Source organism: Ochotona curzoniae, unplaced genomic scaffold (genome assembly GCF_017591425.1).
Source record: "Ochotona curzoniae isolate NIBS_2020 unplaced genomic scaffold, NIBS_Ocur_1.0 scaffold_2453, whole genome shotgun sequence".
In the NCBI taxonomy this organism is placed as follows: Eukaryota; Metazoa; Chordata; class Mammalia; order Lagomorpha; family Ochotonidae; genus Ochotona; species Ochotona curzoniae.
The window spans coordinates 22032639-22057562 of record NW_024467094.1 but is presented as its reverse complement, the minus strand read 5'-3'; the positions used below and the strand labels follow the sequence as shown (position 1 = coordinate 22057562).

Genomic DNA, 24924 nt, shown 5'->3' with positions numbered 1-24924 from the left:
TAATGACCATTTGTTCCTCTTGGGATTGTTTGGTTGGATTGTCGTATGGACTTGTGATTTGCTATGTCTAGTGTGCTCTGTTATCACCAAGCTTTGTTAATAAAAACTCCTTAGTAAACCTTAGACATGTCTGGTGTGATCTCACACCCTGTAACACCTGCTCCCAGGCCATTTCTGAGGAAGTTTTGCACCTGATGGTGGTCTGCAAACTTCCTTATCCACTAGAAGCCAGAAACCCATCTTCATCTTCTGAAGAACCTGAATGCTTTCTGCTTTTGTGATTCTGCCTTAATTGCTTGGCTGTGGTTGTGTGTGAACTCCAAGCCTGACAGTCTACATGACACCCAGTAGGACACCTGGCATGTCACCTAGGCACACCACTCCTCAGGAAGGAGGTCCTGGTGTTTGATAAGATTCACTGCCCGAGGGCCCAGCATGGTGGCGGAGTGGTTAAGGTCTTCGCCTTGTGCGCCCGGGATCCCATATGGCTGCCAGGATTAGAACCTACTTCCCATCCAGCTCCCTGCTTATGGCCTGGGACAGCAGTTGAGGATGGCCCAGATCCTTGGGACCCTGCACCCACGTGGAGACCCAGAAGAGCTCCTGGCTCCTGGCATAGCACCGGCCATTGCGGTCACTTAGGGAGTCTGTTTCTCCTCCTCTATGTATATCCGCCTTTCCAATAAAAATAAATAAATCTTAAAAAAAAAAAAAAAGATTCACTACCCTATAGCCCATCAATTTGTACCTTTTGGAAGTTAACAGTTGGGAAGGGGTGGGGGGAATCCCAGTGCCTATAAAACTGTCACATAATGCAATGTAATCAATTAAAAAAAAAGAAAAGTTAACAGTTAAAATTGACCAATCATGACTGTATAGCTATATGGAATTGTCCTGAAATGGATAAAAACCTTGTGCTGTTCAACCTCGGTCCTTCTCTTTTTCCCACTCTGCTGATCCTGTAGCAGCCTCGGCTGCAGCTAGCTCCCACCCGCCGTGGGCGGGGGAAGTGGCTGGGAGACCTAGGCTAACCAAAATCGGGCACACTACCTTTCAAAACAGTTCCAGGATGTTGGTACTTGGAGGTAGTAAATACACAGTTGGGGGAGGGGAGGGAGAAGGAGCCTACATTATGACTTAACTGGTTATGCTGCCACTGTGGGTGCTGATTCAAGTCCTGGCTGCTCCATTTATGACCCAGCTCCCTGATATTGTGCCTGGGAAAGCAGCAGAAGGTGACCCAAGTCCTTGGACCTCTGCACCCAGGCAGCAGATGGAAGCTCCTGGCTTTGTCCTGGCACTGTTGCAGCCACTGCGGCTGTCATGGGAGTGAGCCAGTGGGTAGAAGATCTTTCTCTCCACCTCTCTGCAACTCTGCCTTTCAAATAAAATGAAGTATGGGGGGTGGGGCACGGAGAAAAGATACAGGGACACCAGAAGCCACCTAGAGAGTTACTAACTTTATTTCCTCTGAGTCTCTGGAAAGTCAGCAGGGATGTAAGGCCAAGTGGCAGTAGCTGCGAGGGGCCTGAGCAGAGCTTGTGTTAGGAGGGGCTGGCATGGGCTGGAGGAGGAGATTTAAATATCCAGGGCTGAAAGCCAGTTACTGTGTCTCTTTCATCTGCCTTTGGATTTTGTGTAGCATCTCCTGCATCCGCCGCAGCTGCAACAGGCACGGGCACCAACATGGGATGGGGCCTTTCAGGGAGGCCTTAGTGTTTGGGAATTGCCCCCACATTCGCTCCCAGGAACCAAGGCCTTGGTGGCCCTAGGGAGTGATGAAGACTCCAGGTAGGCTACCAGTTGACCAATATAGGGCCCAAATATGCACCAGAGCAAGAGATCTCTGTCCTCCCAAACCAGGAGAGATGGAGCTTTATGGTCACGGAGGCGAGGGCTTCCCAGCTCTCCATCCCTACGGCTCCCTATTGCTCTCACCTCCTCATCTTTCTCTCGGATCAGCTTCTCAGTTTCTGGATCTGTCTGTGGGATGGCAGGGATGGGGAAGTCGGTACCACTCTCTCGAGTCAGCTTGCTGAGAGAGAGGGGAAAAGAGTGTTGGCAAGGCCAGGAGGAGTCCAGCGCTTGCTTGGATTGAGCCCAGGGTCTGCGGAAGGGTAGGGCTGGGTCTCCCCCAAGGCTGCCCTTGGGATGCCCCCTGCCAGCTCTGTCCTGGCTTCTGGTCATACTTGCGATTCCTTTCCTTCACCACCAGGCGGGTCATGCTCTGGATGCACTGGGCCCGGTAGTTCTCATAGTGGGTTTCCCGCGTCACGTCCTTCAGGTCTTGCATGTGTGTGCGCACCAGCATTGTCCTCAGCTTCACGAAGTCGCAGTGCCCTGGGTTCTCCACTGCACAGCAAGGCTGGAGGTCGGCCAGGGGCATGGGGAGGGGACAGCCACTGAGAGCAAGGATACACCCTGGCCCCAAAGCCCAGCTTTACCTTCCACGATGCCCCAGGGGTAGAGCCGCCCTCGAACTCGCCGCCCTCTGGCTTCTACCACAGTGTTGCTGCCGATGACTGCAAATGGGATACTTTCCTGGAAGGATTTAGGGGTGCCTGTCAGCAACTTCCCATTCTCCCACTTATTTCTACCTGTTATCTTTATCTACTCTGCTTCACTGTAGGAAAATAGGGTCCTCTCCTACCCCAGTAGCCTGCCTGTAGCTAGAATCCTGCTCCCCTCCTCTTCCGGGAAGAAACAAGATAGAAAGGGAATTCCTGGGGGTGGCCCCACCTTTAGGGCTTGGTCCTGTAATTTGAAGTCCTCATCCTCATCAGAGTCACAGTCCGGAAACTGATAAATCTTGATTCCAAAGTGCTCAATCTCCTCCCGGATCTGGCAAACAGATGAGGGCCCACAGTTCTGGGGACCCTATTCATTCTAGAAAACCACCTACTCTCCCCCGCCCCCCACCAGCTTCCCTCACTTTGCGTTTTTTGCGATCCACTTCAGGAGGTGTCAGTGTGTCCGCCTTAGCCAGGATAGGCACGATGTTGACCCGCTGATGCAGGGCCTTCATGAATTCAACATCCAATGGTCGGAGCCTGGGAAACAGGAATCTGTGACCATCTGCTAGTGGCCACCCTGCCCCCGGTGCTCATGGCCTGTTCCCTTGGCAGTGCCCGCTGGTACCAGGAGCCTCAGGCTCAGACCATACCCGTGGCCGAAGGGCGAGATGAAATACAGGCAGCAGTGCACCCTGTTGTCTTGGATGTTCTTGCGGTTCAGGCCACTCTCGTCTCGGAAATACTGCTCAAACTGCTGGTCGATGTATTCTGCCACAGGCTTCCAGCTGGGGCAGGGACAGACAAGTAGAGACACCGAGGGAGTAGGGAGAGCTTCCTAGGGAGCGCTGGGACTTGCAGGGCAGCAGCCCTGGCCCCGGGCAGGGTGTTAGGCCCTGGCTGGCTTTCCTGCATCTTCAGGGGGACACCAGGTGGGACGGGGCTGCATCTCACGTGTCCTGAGGAAGCACATAGGCCAAGTTCAATAAGCACCAGTGTGATGAGATGGGAAGGGATCAGATCACCAAAAGAAGCAGTAAGAATAGCCAGGTGGCTGCAGGTAAACACCACTTGGAAATTACAGAAGCTCTGAGTCAGGTTCATAACCTTGCCTCACGGTTCCACCCTCTACTGCACCGCTCCAAACTCACTGGAGTCTTCCAGGCCCTAACCAATAACCACTTCTTCTGGGAAGGTTACAACAATTCTCACTTTGCTCCCCTTCTATTTACCACCCAGTGAAATGAAGACATTATTTCTTCCCCCACCAAGAATTTCCATTTTCAAGTGTCCTGCTCTCTAGTTCTCTAGTTTTAATCCTCACTTTCCTGATGGGGAGATATGGTGGTATGTTATGAACGTCATCCAATCACTTGGTAGGTGAAGAAATGAAATCCAGAATTGTTGAGAGACTTGATCCGGATTGGGTGGCTGCTACAATTTTTAGCCACTCAAGTCCTGGACCTTCTGGCTGACCCACTTACTAATTTGTCATCCGATTGACATGCATGTTGGACCACTGCTTCCTTTGCTCCACCTTCACTGGTACTACACTACAAGTGTCTGAGGACAGGGAGCATTCATTCTTGTTCTGCATCCCTTAACAGATCCCGTGCGGGCTGGACACCTCATGTGTGCTTAGGAAAAGTTATTGTTTGACTAAAGGAGTAGACTCGGCAGTACCCTGGAAAGTGTGAGGTTAGATCATTGCCGACATTGAAACTCTTATTACAGAAGTCAAGAGGGGGCAGGCAGATTGATTGAAGAAGAGAGCATTACTTGCTACACAGGATCAGGTGCCAGCTCAGACTAGAACAGATAGGGGCAGGAAGGAGGCTGAAGATAGAGTGCTCGCCTTGCTCCATCAAGGATGCTGAAGGAGGCCAAGTACTGTGTGTGAACCAGTTAGCTGAGCTCAAAGTCATCTGTTGTTATAATAAAGCATGTGATGGGGTCTTAGCGAGTCTCAGAAGCATCTGATAGGTGTGAGGCAGTGGGTTAACCTGCCACCTGGGATGCTGGAATCCCATATCAGAGCACTGGTTCAAGTCCCAACTACTCCACTTGCTATCCAGCCCCCTGCTAATGTGCCTGGGAGGAACTTGAGGGAGACCCAGGTGCAATTTCAGACTCCTGGCTTCAGCCTGGCCCAGACTTGACTGTTGTAGCCACTTGGGGAGTGAGCCAGCAGACGGAAGATCTCTTTGAGGATCTCCCTCTCTGTCTGTTGCTCTGCCTTTCAAACATATATTTTTTTAAAGATTTATTTTATTTTTATTGGAAAGGCGGATATACAGAGAGGAGAGACAGAGAGGAAGATCTTCCGTCCGATGATTCACTCCCCAAGTGAGCGCAACGGCCGATACTATGCCGATCCGAAGCCAAGAGCCTCTTCTGGGTCTCCCACGCGGGTGCAGGGTCCCAAAGCTTTGGGCCGTCCTCGACTGCTTTCCTGGGCCACAGGCAGGGTGCTGGATGGCAAGCGGGGCTGCCGGGACTAGAACCGGCGCCCATATGGGATCCCAGGCATGCAAGGCGAGGACCTTAACCACTGCGCCACTGCGCCGGGCCCTCAAACATATTTTTAAACTGTAACTCATAAACCTTTTAAAAAATAAAAGCTATGAGATAATTATTCAGGATCAGCTTCTTAGACACACGACCAAGGCAGTCATACAGTGACCTGCACCTACAGGCGTCTATGCTTAGTTTGACGTTCTGAGGGTTTCAGCTTGAAATCTGTAATAATTTTGAACAAGGAGCCCCAGCTTTTTACTTTGCACTGGGCTGCACAAATGAGTTTGCAGGTCTGGCCATTGTCCTTGTTAAAATCTGTGGATGCAAACACCCCTTTACAGTGTTCCAGTGCTCCAGAACATATCCGTTCTGGGTGATTTTCAAACCAACATGGTGAGGTGATGAGGGTATTTTTCAATGGAAGAAACAGAAATGCAGTCAACTGTTCAAGATCAGAGTTACTAAATGTAATAAATTACGATGTCAGTTCCCACCTAGGGCTCCAAGTACTTCCTGCCCAACCTCATCAAAGCACCACCTTTCTGCCTGTCTTTCTCATCCATTCTCCTCCTCATCCTCTCTCTCAGGTCTGACCACCTGACTTGCCCGTGACCTAGCCGTCCTGCCAGCCAGTAATGATGAGGTATGTGGTAATGTCACTTCTTCTGGCAGAGAGCCTGACGGGTGCCTGAAATCAAATGTGCTACCTATTTTTTTCCTTTGCTTCTTCTTTCTCCTCTGCACCTCTCCCTTGCATGTCTCCCCATTCTTTCTACAAGCCTTGTCTGTCAGAGTCATCCAATGAGGAAGGAAGCTGATGCTTAAAGAGTACCTACCGTGTGTCAGGCTCTGTGCTACAGATTTTCACATTTGCATTTTTAAAAATTTTCTTACCTAGTGTGCCCACCCCCACTGTGGAATTATAGATCAGCACTGGAGGGGACACTAGCTTTGTATTCCAGTCCTCTCCCTCTCGCTTCACTGAGGAGAGGCTGGCTGTCCAGCTGGAGGGGATGACATGTACAAGGTCATCAGTCTCTCCTGACAAGTGCAGGTGGGTCTGTGCCACTGTGTGCACCTGTGTGTGTATGTATATGTGGTGGGCAGGGGCAGGTGGGGTGGGCTTGTTCAGACCTACCATTCTGTGTTGTTGACTGCATCGCCAAAGCCTGGTGTGTCCACAATGGTGAGCCGCAGCCTCACACCCTTTTCCTCTATGTCCACTGCGTGCTTAGTAATCTCCACAGTTTGCATGATCCGCTCTGGAGAAGGGGCAAACTGAGGCCAGGGCAAGGACAGGGACCTACCCAGTCAGAACAAACCGCCTGCCGCAGTCAGCTTCATGCTGTCCCCCCAACCCCACTCCCAAGCTGCCTGGGACCTTTTTCTCTGGGAACCAGCAAGGAGCACATTTCCCAACACAGGAAATGCCGCTGGCTGTTGGCTCTGGCCCCAGCCTCTCCTCCTTGGATTCCTGGAATCCTCTAGGGGTCAGAGACTCATTCAGAGAGCAGGACTCTGCACCCAAATCATTAGGGAGTTGGCTGGTGGGCTGCCAGGCTAGACAAGCCTCTCGAGAGAGGCTGTCAGTCTCTCCAGCAAGCCAGTCTCCTGCATGCTGCTGCGGGGCTCCCCAGCCCCCCAGGCTCTGCCCTGCTCCTCTTCATGCTCCTCTTCTTACCTTCAGCACTAAGGAGCTTCCGGTCCCGGTATAGGTCTGTGAGGAAGAGGCTGTTGACCAGGGTGGATTTCCCCAGGCCAGACTCTCCTGCCAGGGGAAAGGACAGAGGCACCAGGTCAGAAGGTACAAGCTGTGGTGGGGAGGCAGCTCCATTGCACCAAGGTGTGAAGCGGACTGCTCCTATAGCCATGTGGGACTAGAAAAATTAAACCATATAATATTTTAGGGTCAGATTGGTTTGTCCAGCCTTCTAATTTGAAGCGAGGCCAAGAGAGGACAAATAGCTGCCCAAGGTCACACAGAAAGGAACAAACACTAGAAAATTGTTGATCAAGGGCCCTGTACCTAGCATATATACCCTCTCAGTAATGGGAGGGGGGCCTCCTAGCTCTTCCCCACCACATACACACACACACACCTCATCCCTCACCCTGCCCAACCCAGCCCTGGCTCTTTCCTACCTGCCACCATGAGGGTGAAGTCAAAGCCTTTCTTCACTGACTTGCGGTGGACCTGATTGGGCAGGGTCGCAAAGCCCACATACTCCTTGTCATCCTACAGGATGGAAAGGCAGATGCCATCAGGGCAGGAAGCAGGAGCATCACAGCAACCAGCACCCATCTTCTCACTCCCTCCTAGGTGTTTGCCCTTCCTTGAAGCAGTAGTGCCAGAGTTCACAACAGAGGCCACCAGCTGAACCTTCTGCCTACCCCTCCTGACACTGTCAGTTCCCAGCGTTCCTTAAGGCAGAGCTGGTGCTGACGTAAGACAGAGAAAGGCTACACACACACACACACACACACACACACACACACGTGCATGTACACATGCGTACACACACACACACACACACATACACACACACTGAAGCTCTCCTGCTCCCACCCTGGATCTTCCTGTACCAGCCAGCCTGCTGGAAGGCAGAGGCAGGGTTGGAGGCTCTACCTCAGAGGAGTCATAGGGATCGAGCTTGCCCCAAGGGCTGCGGGGCCGAGTGGAGGGGCTGAGAGGGGCTGGGGCACAGAAGTACTGCTGGCTGTCAGAGGCCTGGGGCCATGACGGGGGTCTGAACTCCAGGTCATCCTCATAGAGCTCCGGGGTTTGGGGCCTTGGCTCCGGGATCTGTGGCCTGGACCCCCAGGTCTTGGCCTCCGGTGGGTGGCAGCTCTCGCTTCCTGGAAAATCCTTCACGAACTTGTTCAGTTCTGCATCATCGGTGGTGTCCTCCAGGAAACGCTTGATCTGGGGTGGGTGAGGGGGTCATGGGTGGGGTGAAGTAGGTGGGAGGTTGGCAGGGAAGAATGAGGAGGGATGTGGAAGAACAGAGAAGGCAAGGAGAGAGGGGAAAGCACTTGTGGTTAGAAGAGAAAGGAAGTGCAGCCAAGCTGGAAGAAGTGCTTGCTGGGCCTCCCTCACCTGCTCCCAAACCTGCCCAGGCCCCGCCCTGATCCAGGGGGCGGGTTCAGGAGGAGCCCCCAAAGCCCTGGCAACTGCTTCTGGAGACCTGAGGAACTCCAGTCCCTCTCCTGCTTGCTGAAGCTGCCCTGCCTGGGGGTCAGTGCGAGTCAGAGGCTAGAGAGGGCCTCAAGGTCAAGAAGTTACACTTGAGTAAGCGAGTAAGAGTAAGGGGACAGAAGTATGACCAACCTGAGACTGTAGCTTAGGACTTCAGAGAGAGAGCAGAGTCAGACAGGGCAGGGACAAGGGGCAGGAGGAGTGGGAGAGAAGTCAAGGGCTCAGTCAAGGGCCAGCAAGGGGGAAGGAGCTGTGCCTCCTGTCCCTGCTGGTAAGTGAGCTCAAGGCTGAGCTCTGGGTGCTGCCTCTCCCAAGCTCTGTGCTGTTTTCCCTACCCCAGTTCCAGACATGGCCATTCCAGGTACTACCCTGGGCCCCACACAAGAATCATGAAGCTGCCAGTGAGTGCTGAATGGGAGTGGAGAGGAGCTGGGAGGAGAGAGATGAAGGAAGAGATCAGAACACTGTGAGCGCTTGTAGGGACTGAATACACTGAGACTCCAGAGCAGCAGACAGTCCCCCAGGTGTGAGGGACATCCCGGGAAGCACCCCAGAGCCAGAGGTACAGGAGGAAGTCTGGCTCAGCTGTGAACTTAGGGGGAAATGGGAGAAACTTGCCACACCCATCCCCAGCTCTGGACCCTAAACCTTTCCCTCTCCTTTGGGGGTCAGCCTCCTGTGTGGGGTGCCTGGTGGTGCTGGGCTCAGCTCTGCCTCCCAATACCCACGTGCTACCCCCGGACAATGCACAAGGGCTGGTTGCAGAGGCTGACTCAACTGCTGGGGGTGGGCCAAGCCATGGAGTGGGGTTGGCTTTCCCAGACCACTGTAGAGTCCCCATCAGGATGGGGGAGATAGGATAGCTATAGGGTTTCTGCACATCCTGACTTTGCAAAGAGAAGAACTAAGTGAGACAGATATGCACATTGCTGATTTTACACTAGAGACAAATCAAGACACAGGGAGGCTAGAGGGAAAGTCCCCTATGAGATCCTACTAAGTCTTAACACCTGCTTACACCCATTGTCTCCTGAGCTCACCTGGATAGAGGGGAAGAAAGAAGTTAGGAACCTTCAAGGGGGAGAAGATGTAGTTCAGGGACCAGAAGAGGTGGTCCTGAAGCAAGCCTGACTTAACTGTCTTTTCTTGCCCATATTTGTGAGGTCCAATGGATGTCCTAGCACAATTATTAGTTGTGTTCTCTATCACTCTCCAAAGTGTCCCCTTTTGGATGCTAACTGCAAATAGCATGCAGCAGGGTGGGGCGAGGGCACAGCAGGTCTCATCATTTAGCCACTACATCTGGGGGACTCCAAGAACTCCTGTACATGTTGACCCAGCACTTGGTCTGGAAGAGAGGGGACTGTGTCCCACCTGGCTGCTCCCAGGGTTTGGAATGGAGAGGCAAACAGACAAGGGCAAAAGGGAAACACGGAGGGACGCCCCAGGGCTCCCAGGATCTTCCAACAGAGCTATCCCCTCTGCCAGCCCAGCTGCTCGGCAGCATGGAAGAGGGCCACTGGAGTGCCGGACAAGGAACAGGACACCAGGGCCCTCCCGTCCTGCATATCCAGCCTACCCTCCAGCTCCGTGACATTTCCCGGCATTGAGGCCCAGTCCTAGCCCAGAAGACAAGTCAGGTCCACCCGGCTCCTGGAGCAGCACCTTACCACAGCTTCAGTCCCGGCCTCAGGGACAGAATCCCCTTGCCATCGCAGGGATGGCTCCATGGCCTTCCTTCAGACTCCCTTTCAGTAAGCTTTGGGTCTAATTTTATCTCCAGGCAAAGCTCCTCACACACAGACACTGCCTTGTCTTGATGCTCTTGTTGTCAACTGGCTTCCTCCTTTTCCTTTCTCTTTGACTCCCCTCTGTTTCTGGCAGGGGCCAAAAGAGCTTGTGGAATGTTCTCCCTCCTTCCCCCTCCCTGGGCTCCCACCCTCCAAGAACAAGCCTGGTGGCCCATTGGCAACAGCTCACTCTACACTCCCTTCTTCCCCTGATTGGCTGCGCCATGACACCTGTCCGATGCCTACCCTGTGGTAGACGCAGCAGCACAGGCTCTGGATGCACTTGGCCTTCTCTTTTTAACTCCTGAGGGCACCGAGGCCTGCTGGAGGACTGGGAGCCTTCCCCAAGGTGACCTGGTCCATCATCAGTTCATAGGGGCCACCATCCAGGAGATGCATTCCCACAGGATTCCGAAACCCCACTCTCCCTTAACTTTGAGCCGCACTAAAACAGAATGGACTGTCTTAGAACCCCACTACCTCCTCGCCCCGTCCCGCCCTACCCAGGGTATAGGTTCTCCTGAAACTTCTCAAGTGTCTTTTAGTATTCTAGTGGAGCATATGTCTTCAGAAATCTGCTTCTAGACTTTGCTACTGGGAACTCCTGCCGCCAAAAGGGCTTTGCTCCTGGCGGGGGAGGGAGGATGAGGGGTGTTCTTCAAGCCTCAGATGCCTGACCTCTGACTCATGGGGGGCCTGGATCGGCTAGATCCCTGCTTCTAAAGAGTCAATAACCAGGAGCCACTAGCGCTTGATCTCCACCCCCACCCCCCCAGAGGGGAGTGGACAAGGCTGCAGGCCAGAGAGAAGCCAGTGGTCCCTGGAGGTTTCCAAACTGCAATTAGGTGGGAAACAAATCGAGGGGCCTGGCTGGGAGTGTGCGGATAGAGCACTCTGCGAGTCAGGAGGCCAAATGTTTCCATTTGGGCTGGAAAGATCCAGTGTGGATCTGCACAGAGCCTGTCAGGGCTTTGATGGGCCTTATGGGCTGCCCAGAGAGGCTTGGGCTTTGAACCCGCACAGTGTCAACAGTGTCATTGGTGTTGGTCTATTATTGTTTTCACATGCAAATTTAAACTCCCTGGGGGACTCCTGGGCTGCTGAGGTCTCTGCAGATTTCGAGAGCAACCGAGGACACTGACCTCCAGTGAAGAGGAGACCCTCCGAACTTGGCTGCCCTAAAGGCAGGGCCCCTCCAGCTGGGAACTTGGGTGGTGGTGCTGTATCTTTAATTAGAGAAAAACAGGCTGGCCTCAGCCAAGCTGAAAGCACCAGGACCTCAGCCCAGCGGAACTCGGTGTGTGGCAGAAAAAGCCCCTCTGGCCCCTGCTAGGCTTGGCACTAGGGACAATCTGGGTTTCCCAAGGATTCCATCCCTGCAACAATGGGTCTGTGCATCCCCCAAGTGGGGAGCAAGGACACAGATAGGCACCCCTTGGCCTCTCCCAAAACTCCCTCTTACAGGAAGGTCACCAGGCCCCCAAGACTTCCCGGCAGAGAACTTGGACTTCCACTTGGACACAGATTGAGTCAAGAACCCAAAAAGGTTGACTTCGCCAGATCTGGAAGCTTCTAACTCCACCAAGCCCTGAGAGTTCTCTTCTGGAGGCTCCCTACAGACCAACATCCTGCTACTCAGGCCAGCAGCGAATCCCTTCCTGCTGCAAACACAGCACTCGTGGGTTTCCAGACTGGGCAGAGAGGGTGACCTGTGCCTGGAGACCCCAACACTCACTAACTGTAGCAGGGTCTGGCAACATCAGCAGATGAGGAGCTAGCGACCTCTCAGGCAAGCAGTAAAACTTGCTACCTGAGGGCCTCCAGGAAGGTTGGCGAGGGCTACTGTTTCTCTTCCCACTGCAGGCAGGTGGCAGGAATGAGTCCCCCCAGCTCCCACGCACTGCAGAGGGACCTACTTGGTGGTGGTTGGGGATTGGGGGAAGCGGTGCAGATGCAGTAGGAGGAAGCTTGCCCCCACAGTTCCGGGTCGGGAGGCAGAGGGACACAGCTGAACCCGCCGGGCAGGACGGGGACCCTCCCATGTCCCTTTGGGAAAAGGCCGGGAGAGGCCCCCTGCGCGGTGGGAAGGAAGGACTAAGGGTCTCATCATCCCTCCCGGGAAGGCAGGTGTGTCTACAGGCCTTCTCAGCCTTTTCCACAGGAAGTTGGTGCTGGCCCCTATGCCCAGAATAAGTGAATGAGAGGACACGGGATTATTAACAGCTGACCTGGGCAAGGACAGAGACCCTCACCTTCGCTCTCCCAGCCCAACATGCGCGTCTCAGTCAGTGGGCACCTCCCTTAGCACGTACCCACCCCTTTGTCCAAGCCCGGTAGCATCCCCAGGCTCAGGGCCCACTCTGCTCCAATCAGAGGAACAAACTTAAAGAGCGACGACGCAGCTTTGCCAGCCAGGAGCGCCTGCCTGTACCCGGGGCCAGCGACAGTGCCTCCCGCCCCACACAGTCGGGGCTGCAGCGCTGTGGGTCTCTTGGAATCGCCGGGAGCCGCGGGCCCTCCGCGCCCGGCCCTGCCCCGCGCCCGTGTCTTACCATGGCTGCAGCCCAGGCCGGGCCGGCTCCGCCTGGACAGCGCCCGAGCGACTCGCCACGGGAGCTGCGCGCCGACCTCGCCGCACCGCCAGCCCCCACCCGCCTCCCCGAGTGCGGACCGCTGGGGGACGGGGCCCGGCGGCAGGGGCGGAGCGAGCGGGCCACGGGGCGGGGCCTCGGCTCGGCTGGGCGCCGAGGGCGGGTGGGGGGCAACCTGGGGACCCGGCTTGCATCCTGCCGCGCAGCCCCCTACCTCCCCAAGGTGCAGAGAAGGGAGAAGGTCAGGACAAGGTGAGGGGCCTCAGGTCCTCGTCCCCGCGCTGCACTGGACACCTGGCGGTTCGTTTTCCAGCCCCGCAGGGTCTTGAGCCGGTTCACAGAGAAGGGGAGCGACTTTTGACTTTCGAAGGAGGGGTGAGTGGAACCACGAGTTAGGGAGAAAATCTTTGTTACCTGGAGATTCAGCAAGGTTTTTAGAAAGTGACACCGACTGATGTCCAAATGACTGCCTGTCCATAACCTCCCCCAATACTCCCTTAAAAAAAAAAAAAAGTCATATTCTCCACCTGCATTCATGCTGTGAAGAGACAGGTTGGCAGCGGGTTCCCTTGGTGCAGTACCCCAGATTAAAGAGGACTTGCTGCATAAATTACCCAGGAACCATCTGCAGGAGGCATTGGAACAGCTGAGTGACTCTCTCAAGAAGGTGGAGCCTTGTCCAGGGCTGAGGAAAGTGGGCAGGGTCTTGGGCGAGGTCCAGCTGGGCCACTCTTTCTCTGACCAGCAGGTGAGAGGCTGGGCCAGATGCCCCAGCAGCTTTAGTGGCATTAGAGGCTCAGAAGGGTCATGGCAGCAGCAGCTGGGAGAAGATGCTTGGGGGGATGGGGAGAGTGGGTGAGGGATTTCCTGAGCTAAGTAGGGTGTGAGCTGGTCAGGCTCCTGTGGAAGTTTCCAGAACCATGTCCCTGCTTGACCCCCAAGACCCACCTCCTCCACAGGACAGGTTGACTGACCAGTACCTGACTACCATGGACAAAACAGACCCACCTTCAAGGCCTTGTCTATGAGTAGAAGGCCAGAGGCCTGGCTACCCTGTTTGGGGGTGATGTGTGAGCCATTGGGCAGGGCAAGAACCTGTAGGAGCTCAGCTATGAGAGGGAAGAGCGCCTGGAGACAGCAAGTGAAGCCAGAATCAGAACAGCACTGAGCTGCTGTTGGAGGGCTGCATCTGAAGCTGGTGGGATGGAGGACGGATCGGGGCTGTTGCTTCGGGGAAGCCTGTCCGGCTGGGGGATTCTGAGGACCTCCCTTCATTTCTCAGGGTCTCCGTTTCCCCAGGATTGATGTAGATGACTTTTAACATTCCTTACAGCTCTGACGTTCTAAAAGTAGATGCAGTGAGGGAAGGGGAGGGTGTGCTTGGTGCTGCTGTAGGCCTTGGCGGAAGTTCAGAAAGCCAGGCAGAAACAGGAGGTGGTAGAGAAATGCTGGACCCACAGAATCAGGAAAAAGCCCAGGAACACAGGGAAGGGGGAGGTGGCATAGGACAGTGTGGCTCCAAGGAGAGGTCATCTCTGCAGGTAGAAAGGAAAAGGCCTGGGGTAGCTCAGGAGAGCTAAGCTGTGCTCAAGAAAACAAAGATAGGGCCAATGCTGTGGCATAGTTGGTTAAGCTGCTAGCTGCAATGCCAACATGACACATGGGTGCAAGTTCGAGTTCCACCTGCTCCAGTTCCAATCCAGCTCCCTGACAGTGCACCTGGTAGGCCAGCAGAGTCCTTGGGCCCCCACACCTGTGTGGGAGACCCAAATGAAACTCGTGACTCCTAGCTTTTGCCTGGCTTAGTCCCCTGTTGTGGCCACCTGGGGAATAAATCAACAAAATGGAAGATCTCTATCTTTTCCTCCCTCTAATTCTGTCTTTCAAATAAGTAAACTTGAAATAAATAAATAAATAAAACAAAAGCATGAAAGGAGGAACCAATAACTTTTGATAGTCTGCAGCAGCAGTAGCCATGGCTACTATCAGATCCTAACGTCAAGTTAGGCTACACAATGCCCCTCTGTTCAAAGGGCCGGGGCAGAAAATATTCCTATGTGCCCATACAAGCATCCTTCTTGGTGCTTCTAGTTAGCAGTGGCGGGGACTAGGGTAGGGAGAAAGCCTAGTCAGAGAAAGAGGGCTTCATTACAAAGCTGTGTTTTCTTCCGCTAGAACAACCCTCCCCCACTCAGCCCCAGCTGTGTTCCAAGCTTAGACACAGAAACATCTCAAAAGGCAGCTCAGCTAGCTCTCTTGCACAGCTGCGGCTGGAATCCCAGCTCTTCCCCGGCACATGCAACCCAGCTCCAGAGTGCCCTGTGTAGTGCCGGTTTGCCTTGAGGGAAGCAAACTTCCGGAGAAGCCTGAGACCCTGGAACTCAGCTTCAAGCCAACAATACTGGGGGCCTTGATGGCCACAGTCCCCTTCTAATCCCTATCCTAAAGGGCCCAATGTGAGGCACGCTGGATGAAATAAAAAACTGAAGACAGGCTGGCATCGTGGCATGGTGACTCACAACACCAGCAGCCCATAGTAAAATGTGGGTCCCGCCTGCTCCGCTTCTGATCCTGCTCCATTCTGATGCACCTTAAGAAAGCAATTAATGATGGCGCAAGAACTTAGGTCACCTATGTGGGAGACCTGTGTAGAATTCCTGGCTCCTGGCTTTGGCCTGGCGCAGACCCACCTATTGCAGCCATTTGAGGAGAGAACCAGCAGATGGAAGATTCCTCTCAACGCATTGTGTGTGGATGTGTGCACACACATAAATGGGTCCCTCTGTCACTATGCCTTTCAAACAAACAAACAAACAAACAAACAAAAAACCTTCTAAAATCAAACAAAATAGTTGGAGGCAGACTTTGTGAATCATTCTGCATGCATAAGTCCTACAGAAGACTGAGAAAACAGCCAGGGCTGACGTTCCCATGTCAACTTTGGCTATTATCTCATTTCCTAAATGTTCCTGGACTTTCCTGGGCCTTTGTTTGACTTAATACAAGAGATGACAGCATGTCCCCAACTCCAGCCCTACATTTTGCATTGATGGAAACAACAGTCCTTGTGTGAGTCAGTTACAGTAGGGTAAGACACTCCCCACCTCCAGCCAGTGACAGGTGGCCTGGTCAAATAGGCTACAGAACCATTCAGCTCTTGGAGCTCTGGCTCTTCCTTGAAGTTCAACATCACACAAGGCATTGATGTCCACGACTTGAGTACTATTTTCCGGGTACTGTTAGGGTGGAATATTCAAGCCAAGCCTCTGGGCAGCTGACAATTTGATACAGAGGATCACTCCTTTGGAAAACTCAGATTAGCAACCACAGCTCAAACCTGCTATCCTGAGTTCCCTTGCTTAGATTGGGCCAAGATATTCTGGAAAATTTCCTGGTTGGCATCAATGGATGAAAGCTATGTGATATAGGAACTATGCAAGGAAGGCCCCAGGTTCAAAGCCAAGAATAAAGAATGCTAACCACAGGAAATCAGGATTTCTGATCTGCACGACTGACAAAAGCCACATTTCCCTCTCAGTAGTTAATTGTCCCCTTAGTGCAAGAACTAACTGTACCTCCTCCTTTCTCAGAGGTAGTTGAGTCACTGATGATATAGTCAGAGAATCCTGCAGGCCAGAGGGTTGCATCTTTCAAGGAAACCTCAGCCCATCTGTCCAGCGAGGTCAGTGCAGAGGCAAGCAGCTAAATTATCCTAAGTCCCAATTTCCTGCTAGAACCATCCCATGTCCCACGATCCTGGGACGGGGGTAAGGATGGGTGGCCAGGTGTTTACTGGTACCTGTTGAATGACTACAGAGAGGCAGCTGAGTTGAGAGGCAGATTGTCTTTCCAACGCCTTCCCTGAGCAGGGCAGGATTGGAGGGGACGTCCACACCTCCTAATGTGACTACACATGCGATGTCTGACTGACTTCGAGAGCCCCTTTACCCAGCATCTGATTGAATACTGTCCATGACCCCAAATCCACTGACTCTAACAAATGTTTTTCAATTTTCAGGCAGCTGAGTTACCAAGCTCTTCATTATACTATGCCAAAGTCTGCCTCCCCTTGCATTTTGGCCTCCACGTGTCTCCATGCTAGAAGTTTTGCTGATTCATTCCAACTGGACTTTGTCCCTTTCAAATGACCGATCCATATACTTTTCTCTCCCAGATTAACCACAACCCCCACAAGGGCAGGGAGTGTATCTTGTATTTTAATTTCTATTTTAACCTCTGTTCATTTCAACTCAGCAAACATGTGATACAGTGTGATGCTGGCCTGGGTGAACAGGCTCTGCCCCCGAGAGGTGGCTCATCAATCCGGATTCATTGATCAGCTTTTCCACTCTCATTTTAGAGCACAGACAAGCCTTGAGGCTTTCGGCTCCACTGACCCGTCACTTGCCCTTCATTCTATCTGCTTGCAGGTTCCTACCACCTCCCAGCCTCCCAGTTCACATGCACAGACATTTTCCCTTCTCAATTCTTGATATCTCAATGTGCTGCTGAACTACTGGGATGGGATCTTCCAGGGAGATGTGGCCATAGAGGAAGGATTTTAGGCCATGAGGTTGAATCCCTGGAGCTGGATGCTTCTTAAAGTGCTCCCAACTTTGAGGAACATGCTTGAGCCTCAGTTTTCTCATCTGTGAAACAGGGAGAAAAATGCCCACAAATAGGGTTGCTGTGGATTTACCAATGCATTTAACATGCAACATCTAAGGGAAATAGCAGCCATCACCTCAGCTCACAGGAAAATGATCAACATCAACCAGCAACTGTCAAATGTGACTGTCTCAAATGCCTTCCCTCCAATGGATGAGAGGTCTGCATGCCTAATTGGTGTCAAGGGCTGAAAGGAGAAAGAGTACCAGGGAATGCTTTAGTGTCATTGGAATGACAATGTTGCCACCCTGGAGAAAGCAGACTTACTGACCCCCTAGGTTCCTAACAACAGGCGCTGTGGAGACCCCTGGAGCTAGCTGACCTAGCAGAAATGCCTTTGCTTGGACCGGTTCTCCTGGGCTCAGTGCCAGAGCACGGGCTCCCTTCCCCCTGCTCCCCTCCTCCAGGCTTCGTGCAGGTGCAGCTGCCTCTTGCTTCTCTCATGGCAGCTGGGCCAAGGCAGCTGAGTGGAAGACTGCAGGGACAGGGCTGCCGCCACTGCCGAGGACAGCCTTCCTCTGGATGTGCAGCTGTCAGGGTGGCTTCTGGGTCACAGATGTGCTTCCTCAGCCAAACAGGCATTCCGCTTCTGAATTCCAGTCCCCTAAACCCCCCAGGCCTCGTGGCTCTCCTTTCATTTGAAAAAGTCACATTTTCAAAGGCCACCAAACTATTGAGACAGAAAAGGGGAAGTAATGATGTGATGGATATGCCAACTAGCCTCATCTGGCCATTACACAGTGTATCTATCGCCGTGTGCTGAAGACTTCACACTAGACCTCACAAACATGGGCCGTTAGTGGCAACGAAATCGTTGTTTTCAAAAAGGAGTGATGTTGGAGATATTCCTGTCAGGGAGCCAACTAGCTTCAGATACGGTACAAAGTTCATAATGCATGGAATGGATTCTTTGCTGTGGTGGGCTCATTCCACCCAAAATCAAAAACTTAGGGGAGGGGATCTGCACAACCCTGAGGAAGACACCTGCTCCCATGTGGAAGGAAAAGAAGTAACCTGCCTGAGTGTCCCAAGGAAGCCTAACCTAATTCTCACCCCTCCTGTGCTTTCAGGGCTGCTTACTGAGGCAGACAGCACCATGGCCTGTCCCAGGTCACCAACCCACCCCTGTGGTTCCTCAGCGAACAGAAAGGCTAACTGACCTGTCCCTCAGGAGTCAAATGACATGTTCCTCTGAAAACACTGAGGTCTTGTCATAGGCACCACTGAGATAGGTTCTGATTCCTGGCCTATTTTCCAGAGTTACTTTCCTGCATAATTGATTTGATATAGCAGGGAGTAAGCTACCCCTCCTCACGTTCAAGGGCAAGTAGGACAAGTGCCTTGAAGACACGGAATCTTTTGGGGCTGGCACAGCCCCTCCCGTCAAGAGTCGCTTTATTTCCAGGAATTCCTCAGGGCTATACTAATCTCAGGGACGCCCCACGGAGCTGCCTCCAGACTTTCCTGCACTTTTGCTAATTCTGATGGCAAAACACCCCCGTCAAGAATACCTGCTGACCTGGCGCCGTGGCCTGACAGCTAACGTCCTCTCCTTGAACGTGCCAGGATCCCATTTGGGCACTAGTTCTAATCCCGGCAGCCACACTTCCCATCCAGCTCCCTGCTTGTGGCCTGGGAAAGCAGTTGAGGACAGCCCAAAGCCTTGGGACCCTGCATGGGAGACCTGGAGGAAGCTTCTGGCTCCTGGCTATAGATTGATTCAGCTCCAGCCATTGTGGCCATTTGGACCAGCACAGCTCTGCCACTGCAGCCATTTGGGGAGTGATCCAGCAGAAAGAACATTTCTCACTGGCTCTCCTTCTCTTTATATGTAACTCTGATTTTCCAAGTTAAAAAGAAGAAGAAGAAGAAGAACTAACATGCTGCCTTCCACAAGCCACACATCATGGCTTGGTCACCAGAAAATTCCTACCAGAAACAGAATTTGAAACAGACTCTATGGTCAATCATTCCCAGACTAGAGCAGTCAGAGGCCTGGGACACCAAGCCCTGTCGTCTCCTGACCAGTGGCTCAGGGGCCAGGCTGAGGAAAGCCTCACTCTGACCCTTTACAAGGAGAGCACCTGACTCACTTGTAGGCACCCTACCTCCAGGGAGCCAGAGAAGACCAGCAGCCCAGCTGCCTGGGAGCCTCCTCCAGCTTCTGGGGACCAGCTCTGTGGCGAACAGGGCTGGCAAGTTGTCATTATCCAGACAGGATAAGAGCTATTTTGGGAAGGAGCCATCCTGCTGCCAAGGCTTTTGACTTCCTAAACTAAAACAAGATGTGCAAAAAAGGGGAATGAGGGTTTGGAACAGGGAGGAACCCTCAAATCCTGAACAAAGGGGGATAGGTGCTTTCCCAAAGGCACAGGCTGGTACTGAGGGGTGAGCACAAGGCTAGCCTTTATCTCCCTTGGGCTTTGGGAAGGAGGGCATAACCTCACCTCCTGCCCATCTCTTGCTGACCTCTCCCCTAAACTCCTCCAAGAGCACCTATTCAGTCAGTTCTGTTTATTTTGACAGTGGAGTACAGACTATTGCATACTGTTGTTTCCTGTCTGTCTTATCTCCCTAACCAGATGGTGAAGTTTCTCAAGGCCAAAGAATGTGCTGGAAGGCTTCAGGGCTGCTCCCTTTAGTGCCTAGCAAAGTGCTAGTCATCTGAATAAAAACTGTCTATGGAAGGAAGGGAGGAGGAAGAAAGCAAACAAGGAGGGAAGAAAGGAAAGAGGGAGAAATTTACTGTTTTGCATGGAGATAATCTCTAAAAATAACTGTTCCCACCTCCAGCTGAGCTCAGGGCCTGGGGCTGACTAAGAGGCATCCATGGTCAAGGGGGCAGTGGCAGCACTTCTGGACACCTCCTTTTCAGCTGCTCCTGTCATCTGAGCCCAGGATACCCTTTGCTCATTTGTTTATCAACCAACTGTAGTCAACTGCTCTTCTTCGGCTAGCCCAATGAATGGAACCCAGGAAAGGCCATTGCTAGATCTGGGTTAAGAGAAATACAGCAAGAGAAACAAGCAGCAGAGCTTTGCCTATCTTATCAAACGCAGGCCAACAAGAGCCTAAGGACTTAGGGGGGCAATAAATGCACAGTGAAACCAGGACACTGCCAAATTTAGGACACAGGGTCACTGCAAGCAGTCTACCTTATGTCTTTCCAAGTTGAGGAGCCAAATAGTGAGTAACCCAGAAATGTGACCCCTTTCTGGAGCACCCCAGGCTAGAGAGAGAACAAGTTTCAGTCTCTTCACAGAGCACTTGGCAAGACCTATCATCTTTCAAAAGTCCTCTATTCCTGCCCTCCAGGGCTACAACTAATAGCCCTCAGATAGTGCTCTGGTGTAACCCCCGGGCAGATGCAGCTCCACAGGTACAGAGCTTGGCACGTGGCAGCCAGCCTAGATTTAGTTTTCATTTATCCCTCTGCCAGATGCCCTTGTGCAGTGAACATCTTGCCCAGCCACAGGCAGAAGCTCTGTCTCCCTCCTACCCCGTTCCCTCAGAGGATAGGAGTAGGAATACAATGGGGGAGGGGAGGGCATAGGAGCAATCTCCCAGGAGAATTCTTACCTCCTCATCTGTCATAACAAGAGATGCAAAAGCCACGCATTCCCAGGGGACAGCAAATGGAATCCAGAGGGCCAACCGAAGAGGAAAAACAAAGTTTCACCAAAGATACCCAGTAGATTTGAGCATATCTGGGCCCCAAATCCCTTCCTACTGCAAGTAGTTCAACTAACAGTTAGCATTTACTGTGTAGTCAGTGCTGCCAAGAAGCATGCCAAATACTCTACAAATAATAGCTTGGTTAATATCCACAAGAACTCTAAAGAGGAACTCATGAGTCCTGTTCACAGAGGGGCAAACTGAGGTTTGGAAACAAAAAACAAAGTACCTAAGGGTACAGTCAGACCTCAGGTTCATGGTCACCCACGTCTCTATTTGATGGAACTGCACTCTGTCCTCTATAGAAGGTAGGGCTGCCCTTCTCCTCTTGGTGCTGTCACAAGGCTAATGCTGGCTGTGACTAGATTGCATCCCAGAATATCCTCATCCAGAAGCACTGTCTCCCATATTCATGGAGCTAGAAACACATTTGGGGCCTTGGTGCTCACACCAAAACTCCTGCTGTCAGATTCACTCCCCAGCCACCAGACAATCCGTGAGTACAAACAGACATTTAAGGATTAAAAGTTGGCCACACAACCCACTGATGGCTTCAAGGAGGACGTCCAGACGGACATCCCTGGAGACACTGTGTGGATAGCAAGCAGTAGTTGTCTCCTAGCTTGTAGGGTGGGGGCTTGAGCAGAGGCTTAAGGGACCAGACACACAAAGAAGAGCCCTTAACCTGAATTAATGTAGAGTCAGGCCTTAGTAAGACTGTGAAACCAAGTCAGTTTGTTCTAGCGGTGTTTTTAGAATGATGGTTTAGACCAGCTAAAGCTGGAAGATCATGGGGCTTAAATTAGTCTCCATTCTGGAAGTACTACTCACTAAGTAGTACTCTCAAAAGTAGAAAAGGCTCCAAATCCCAAAGGAAAAACTCTAATGGTGGGATTAGAGATACAATTAGAAATTCCTGTTTTTCTCATCAAAGTTTTGATCAGCACTCTTGAGGTCAGTGCTCTGGCATAGAAGATGAAGCCTCTGCTTGTAGTGCTGGCATCCCATTTGGTTGACAGTTCAAGTCCTGGATGCTCTACTTCCAGTCCAGCTCTCTGCTAACGTGCCTGGAAAAGCACTGAAAGAGCACTGAATCTACGTAGGAGACCCAGAAGAAGCTTCAGGCTCCTGGTTTCATAACAGCTCAGCTCCGGCCATTGTGGCCATCTGGGGAGTGATCCAGCAGATGGAAGACCTTACCCTCTCTGTCTTTCCTTCTCTGTAAATCTGCCTTTCTCTCTCTCTCTTTTTTTCAAGATTTATTTATTTTTATTGCAAAGTCATAATATACAAAGAGGCAAAGAGACAGAGGAGGAAGATCTTCCGTCCGATGATTCACTCCCCAGGTGACCACAATGATCGGTGCAGTACCGATTCAAAGCCAGGAGCCAGGAACTTCCTCCAGGTTTCTCACACGGGTGCAGGATTCCAAGGCTTTGGGCCATCCTTGACTGCCTTCCCAGGCTACAAGCAGGGAGCTGGATGAGAAATGGAGCTGCCGGGATTATAACCGGCACCCATATGGGATCCTGGCGCATTCAAGACGAGGACTTTAGCCGTTAGGCCATTGCACTGGGCCTGTAAATCTGCCTTTCAAATAAAAAAATAAATCTAAAACACAAATAAATAAAACAATGTACTGTTCCCAAAGACATAGCTCCATCAACACCTAGATGCCACCCTCTCACCTGTCTTCCCATTTCCAAACCCCCATAATGGGTTCATGGCAGGGGTGGGAGCAGGGGACAGGCAGCACAGACCTTTCAGCCACCAGATGACACGGTTGCACATTTCCTCAGAAACATCTGAAAGTAAGAGAAAGGTCGTTGCTTTTTTCTCTCTGAGATGCACACCCCTCCCCCAGGGTGACTTAGATCTTTAGCTCCACATCTCTCCATACAAACATGCCTGTACCCTTTGATGCTCTCTATAAATCTCCTTCAGCTTAGGATTAAATGTTAGTCTCACGTACCCTCTCTCTGTGCCACTTTCCCCCGGGAAGCCCAAGACCCAGCTCATCTCACTCCATCTCCTATCCTTCAATGCCAGAATACTGACTTGAGACCCTCATTCTCTTTAGCAGTCCTTACCCCAGCTCAGTTTTTCATTCTCAGGAATTGGCTTCTGACGCTACAAATTACTCTCTACCACCTTCCATCGAAAAGTTAAGCAGCATTGCTTTGAAGAGTCAATGCCTTGCTACTGGGCCCAAGCATTTTCATGTGACGTTATTAGTTTGGCACTCAGAGAAGCTGGCAGGGAAAGAACAGAGCAGTGGGCCCAGAGATGGGACTACCTTAGGCATTGGCAGGAGGGCAGTCCTGAGGCCCAGAATAAAGAAGTGGTCTTTCCTGTCCACCCCAACGTCCCATCTGACTAAACTGGGGCTGCTTCTTCACATACCCAGGAAGAAAGCACTAAACCTTTGAATTGGTTGTTTCCAGGTGTGCTTGGGGGTCTTTGGCACTTCCTTCATGGGTGTCTGGTCCGGAGGCTCTTTTGGTGATGGCAGTGATGGGCTTTCCTTTTCTCTCTGGAACATCAGATCCTCACATAAAGGGCTTGAGTCCATTTCCAAAAGGGACATGAATGGGTCTAGGGGAGGAGAGGACTTGGGCTCAAAATCAGGGGTTATTGGTCGACTTTGAGGCGTTTCAACATCAGGATTCAGTAAGGCCCACCATGAGGACTCGGGCCCGTATCTGGGTAAGGATCGAGGGGGTAAAGGCCGAGGAGTCAGTTCCAGTTCTGTACTATGGGCAGACTTTTGGGATGGTTCTTGATACCTGGCTGTGGGTCCTGGGGACATGTGGTTCATTTCTGTGAGTCCCTGTGAAGGTTCTGCAGTGGCAAACAGAGGAGGTCTGGGTAAGCTTTCAGACATTAATCGAGCTCTCACACGGTGAGTTGATGGTATTGATTGTCCTGGGGAAATGGGAACCTTGACACTGACGTCAGTGTCTTCTTGGATTGGAGACTTCATGTTGGACTCCACCTCTGATATCGTTGAGAGTTTTGAGGGCTTGATTTCAGTGTAGACAGAGTGCTTGCAGAGAGACTCAGGCTCAGCACATGAGGGAACTCCCTGTCTGCCATCCAAATTTCTAAGGACAGAGAGTTTGAGGGATGAATCCAAGTTTATGTTCTTATGCAAAGACTTGGTTGCCGAAAGCACTGAATTGTAAAAATCCATTTCTGGCTCCCGGACAAGAGTCTTTTTCAGGGTGGCCCAACGTTCAGTACTAAGGCGGCTGCTGCCATGGTCTAGCCTGGAGGGACTCTTGGTAGTCCTTTGGATGGGGTCGGTCTGTATTGCTTCATCCTTTGGTTGAATCGAAACTCTACGAGGCACTCGAACACCTTGTGGGTTCTGTACCTTGGAAGGTGGATCCTCTTCTTGGAAGTTATGAGTACGAAAGTTATTCTTCTGGTCTAAGAAACTCAGTCGGCGAGAGGACTTGACATCTGGGATTAATGAGCTCGGCTGGGTGATGTCGCGCATGGGCTTGTTCTCACCACCTCTCCGTGCTGCACACTCTCTGGGTGGGCTCACATTCTGATGGGTGCTTACAGTGTGGGATGTTGCTGTCTGAACTTGCTGGGTCTTTCGATGAGGAGAGTAATGGTGGAATGCGTCTGTTCTGGGCCGGGACTCGGTTCCCCGAGAAATGTGGGCTGAAGAGTAACCAGGGCCTGTTTCTGGGGAGAAAGATCGAGGATAGCTTGGGGCCGCCTTGGGAGGGATGGGATGTGCAGCTTCTGGTCTTCGATGGGGTGGAGGGCTCGAGGAGATGGCAGTGCTTCGCTGGCTGTGGGTAGGAGGGTAGCCTTGCACCCGCTGAGGACTGCTGCTGTGGACCTCAGCCCCTTTATGTGTTGAAACCTCTACCTTGGACCCAAGTTTATTCGTCTTGACCATCTGAAAGACTGCACCCTTGTGGGTGGATGCCATGCTTCACTAGTTCGCTTGTATTTGG

General features: G+C 52.2%; 1 protein-coding gene across 5 annotated transcripts; it reads right to left on the bottom strand.

Moving 5' to 3' along the window:
• Window positions 1–1439: 1439 nt before the first annotated feature.
• SEPTIN4 (septin 4) lies at window positions 1440–24866 on the bottom strand. 5 transcript variants are annotated; one of them, XM_041000235.1, is made up of 14 exons: window positions 23351–24866; window positions 22708–22752; window positions 20852–20859; window positions 7654–7950; window positions 7170–7263; window positions 6709–6795; window positions 6166–6289; window positions 3164–3298; window positions 2933–3050; window positions 2740–2841; window positions 2445–2541; window positions 2190–2352; window positions 1939–2035; window positions 1440–1663 (listed from the first exon to the last, which is right to left on the bottom strand). In XM_041000235.1, exons 1-14 carry the CDS (start codon window positions 24864–24866, stop codon window positions 1604–1606), a joined length of 2943 nt encoding a protein of 980 aa, XP_040856169.1. In that variant the 3' UTR covers window positions 1440–1603. The 5 variants fall into 5 exon arrangements, with proteins under 5 accessions (XP_040856169.1, XP_040856171.1, XP_040856170.1 ...); XM_041000237.1 differs by lacking the exons at window positions 20852–20859; window positions 22708–22752; window positions 23351–24866 and adding an exon at window positions 12566–12693; XM_041000236.1 differs by lacking the exons at window positions 20852–20859; window positions 22708–22752; window positions 23351–24866 and adding an exon at window positions 9894–10088.
• Between the last annotated feature and the right edge of the window lie 58 nt (window positions 24867–24924).

Bases quoted from the DNA above. Each gene is read 5' to 3' on its own strand.
- SEPTIN4 (XM_041000235.1), bottom strand. From the start codon at position 24,866: ATGGTCAAGACGAATAAACTTGGGTCCAAGGTAGAGGTTTCAACACAT. The intron at 2,036-2,189 runs GTATGACCAGAA...CCTCTCTCTCAG, and splicing joins GTGAAGGAAAGGAATCGCAA to CAAGCTGACTCGAGAGAGTG. The intron at 1,664-1,938 runs GTGAGAGCAATA...TGCCTGTTGCAG, and splicing joins TCCGAGAGAAAGATGAGGAG to CTGCGGCGGATGCAGGAGAT.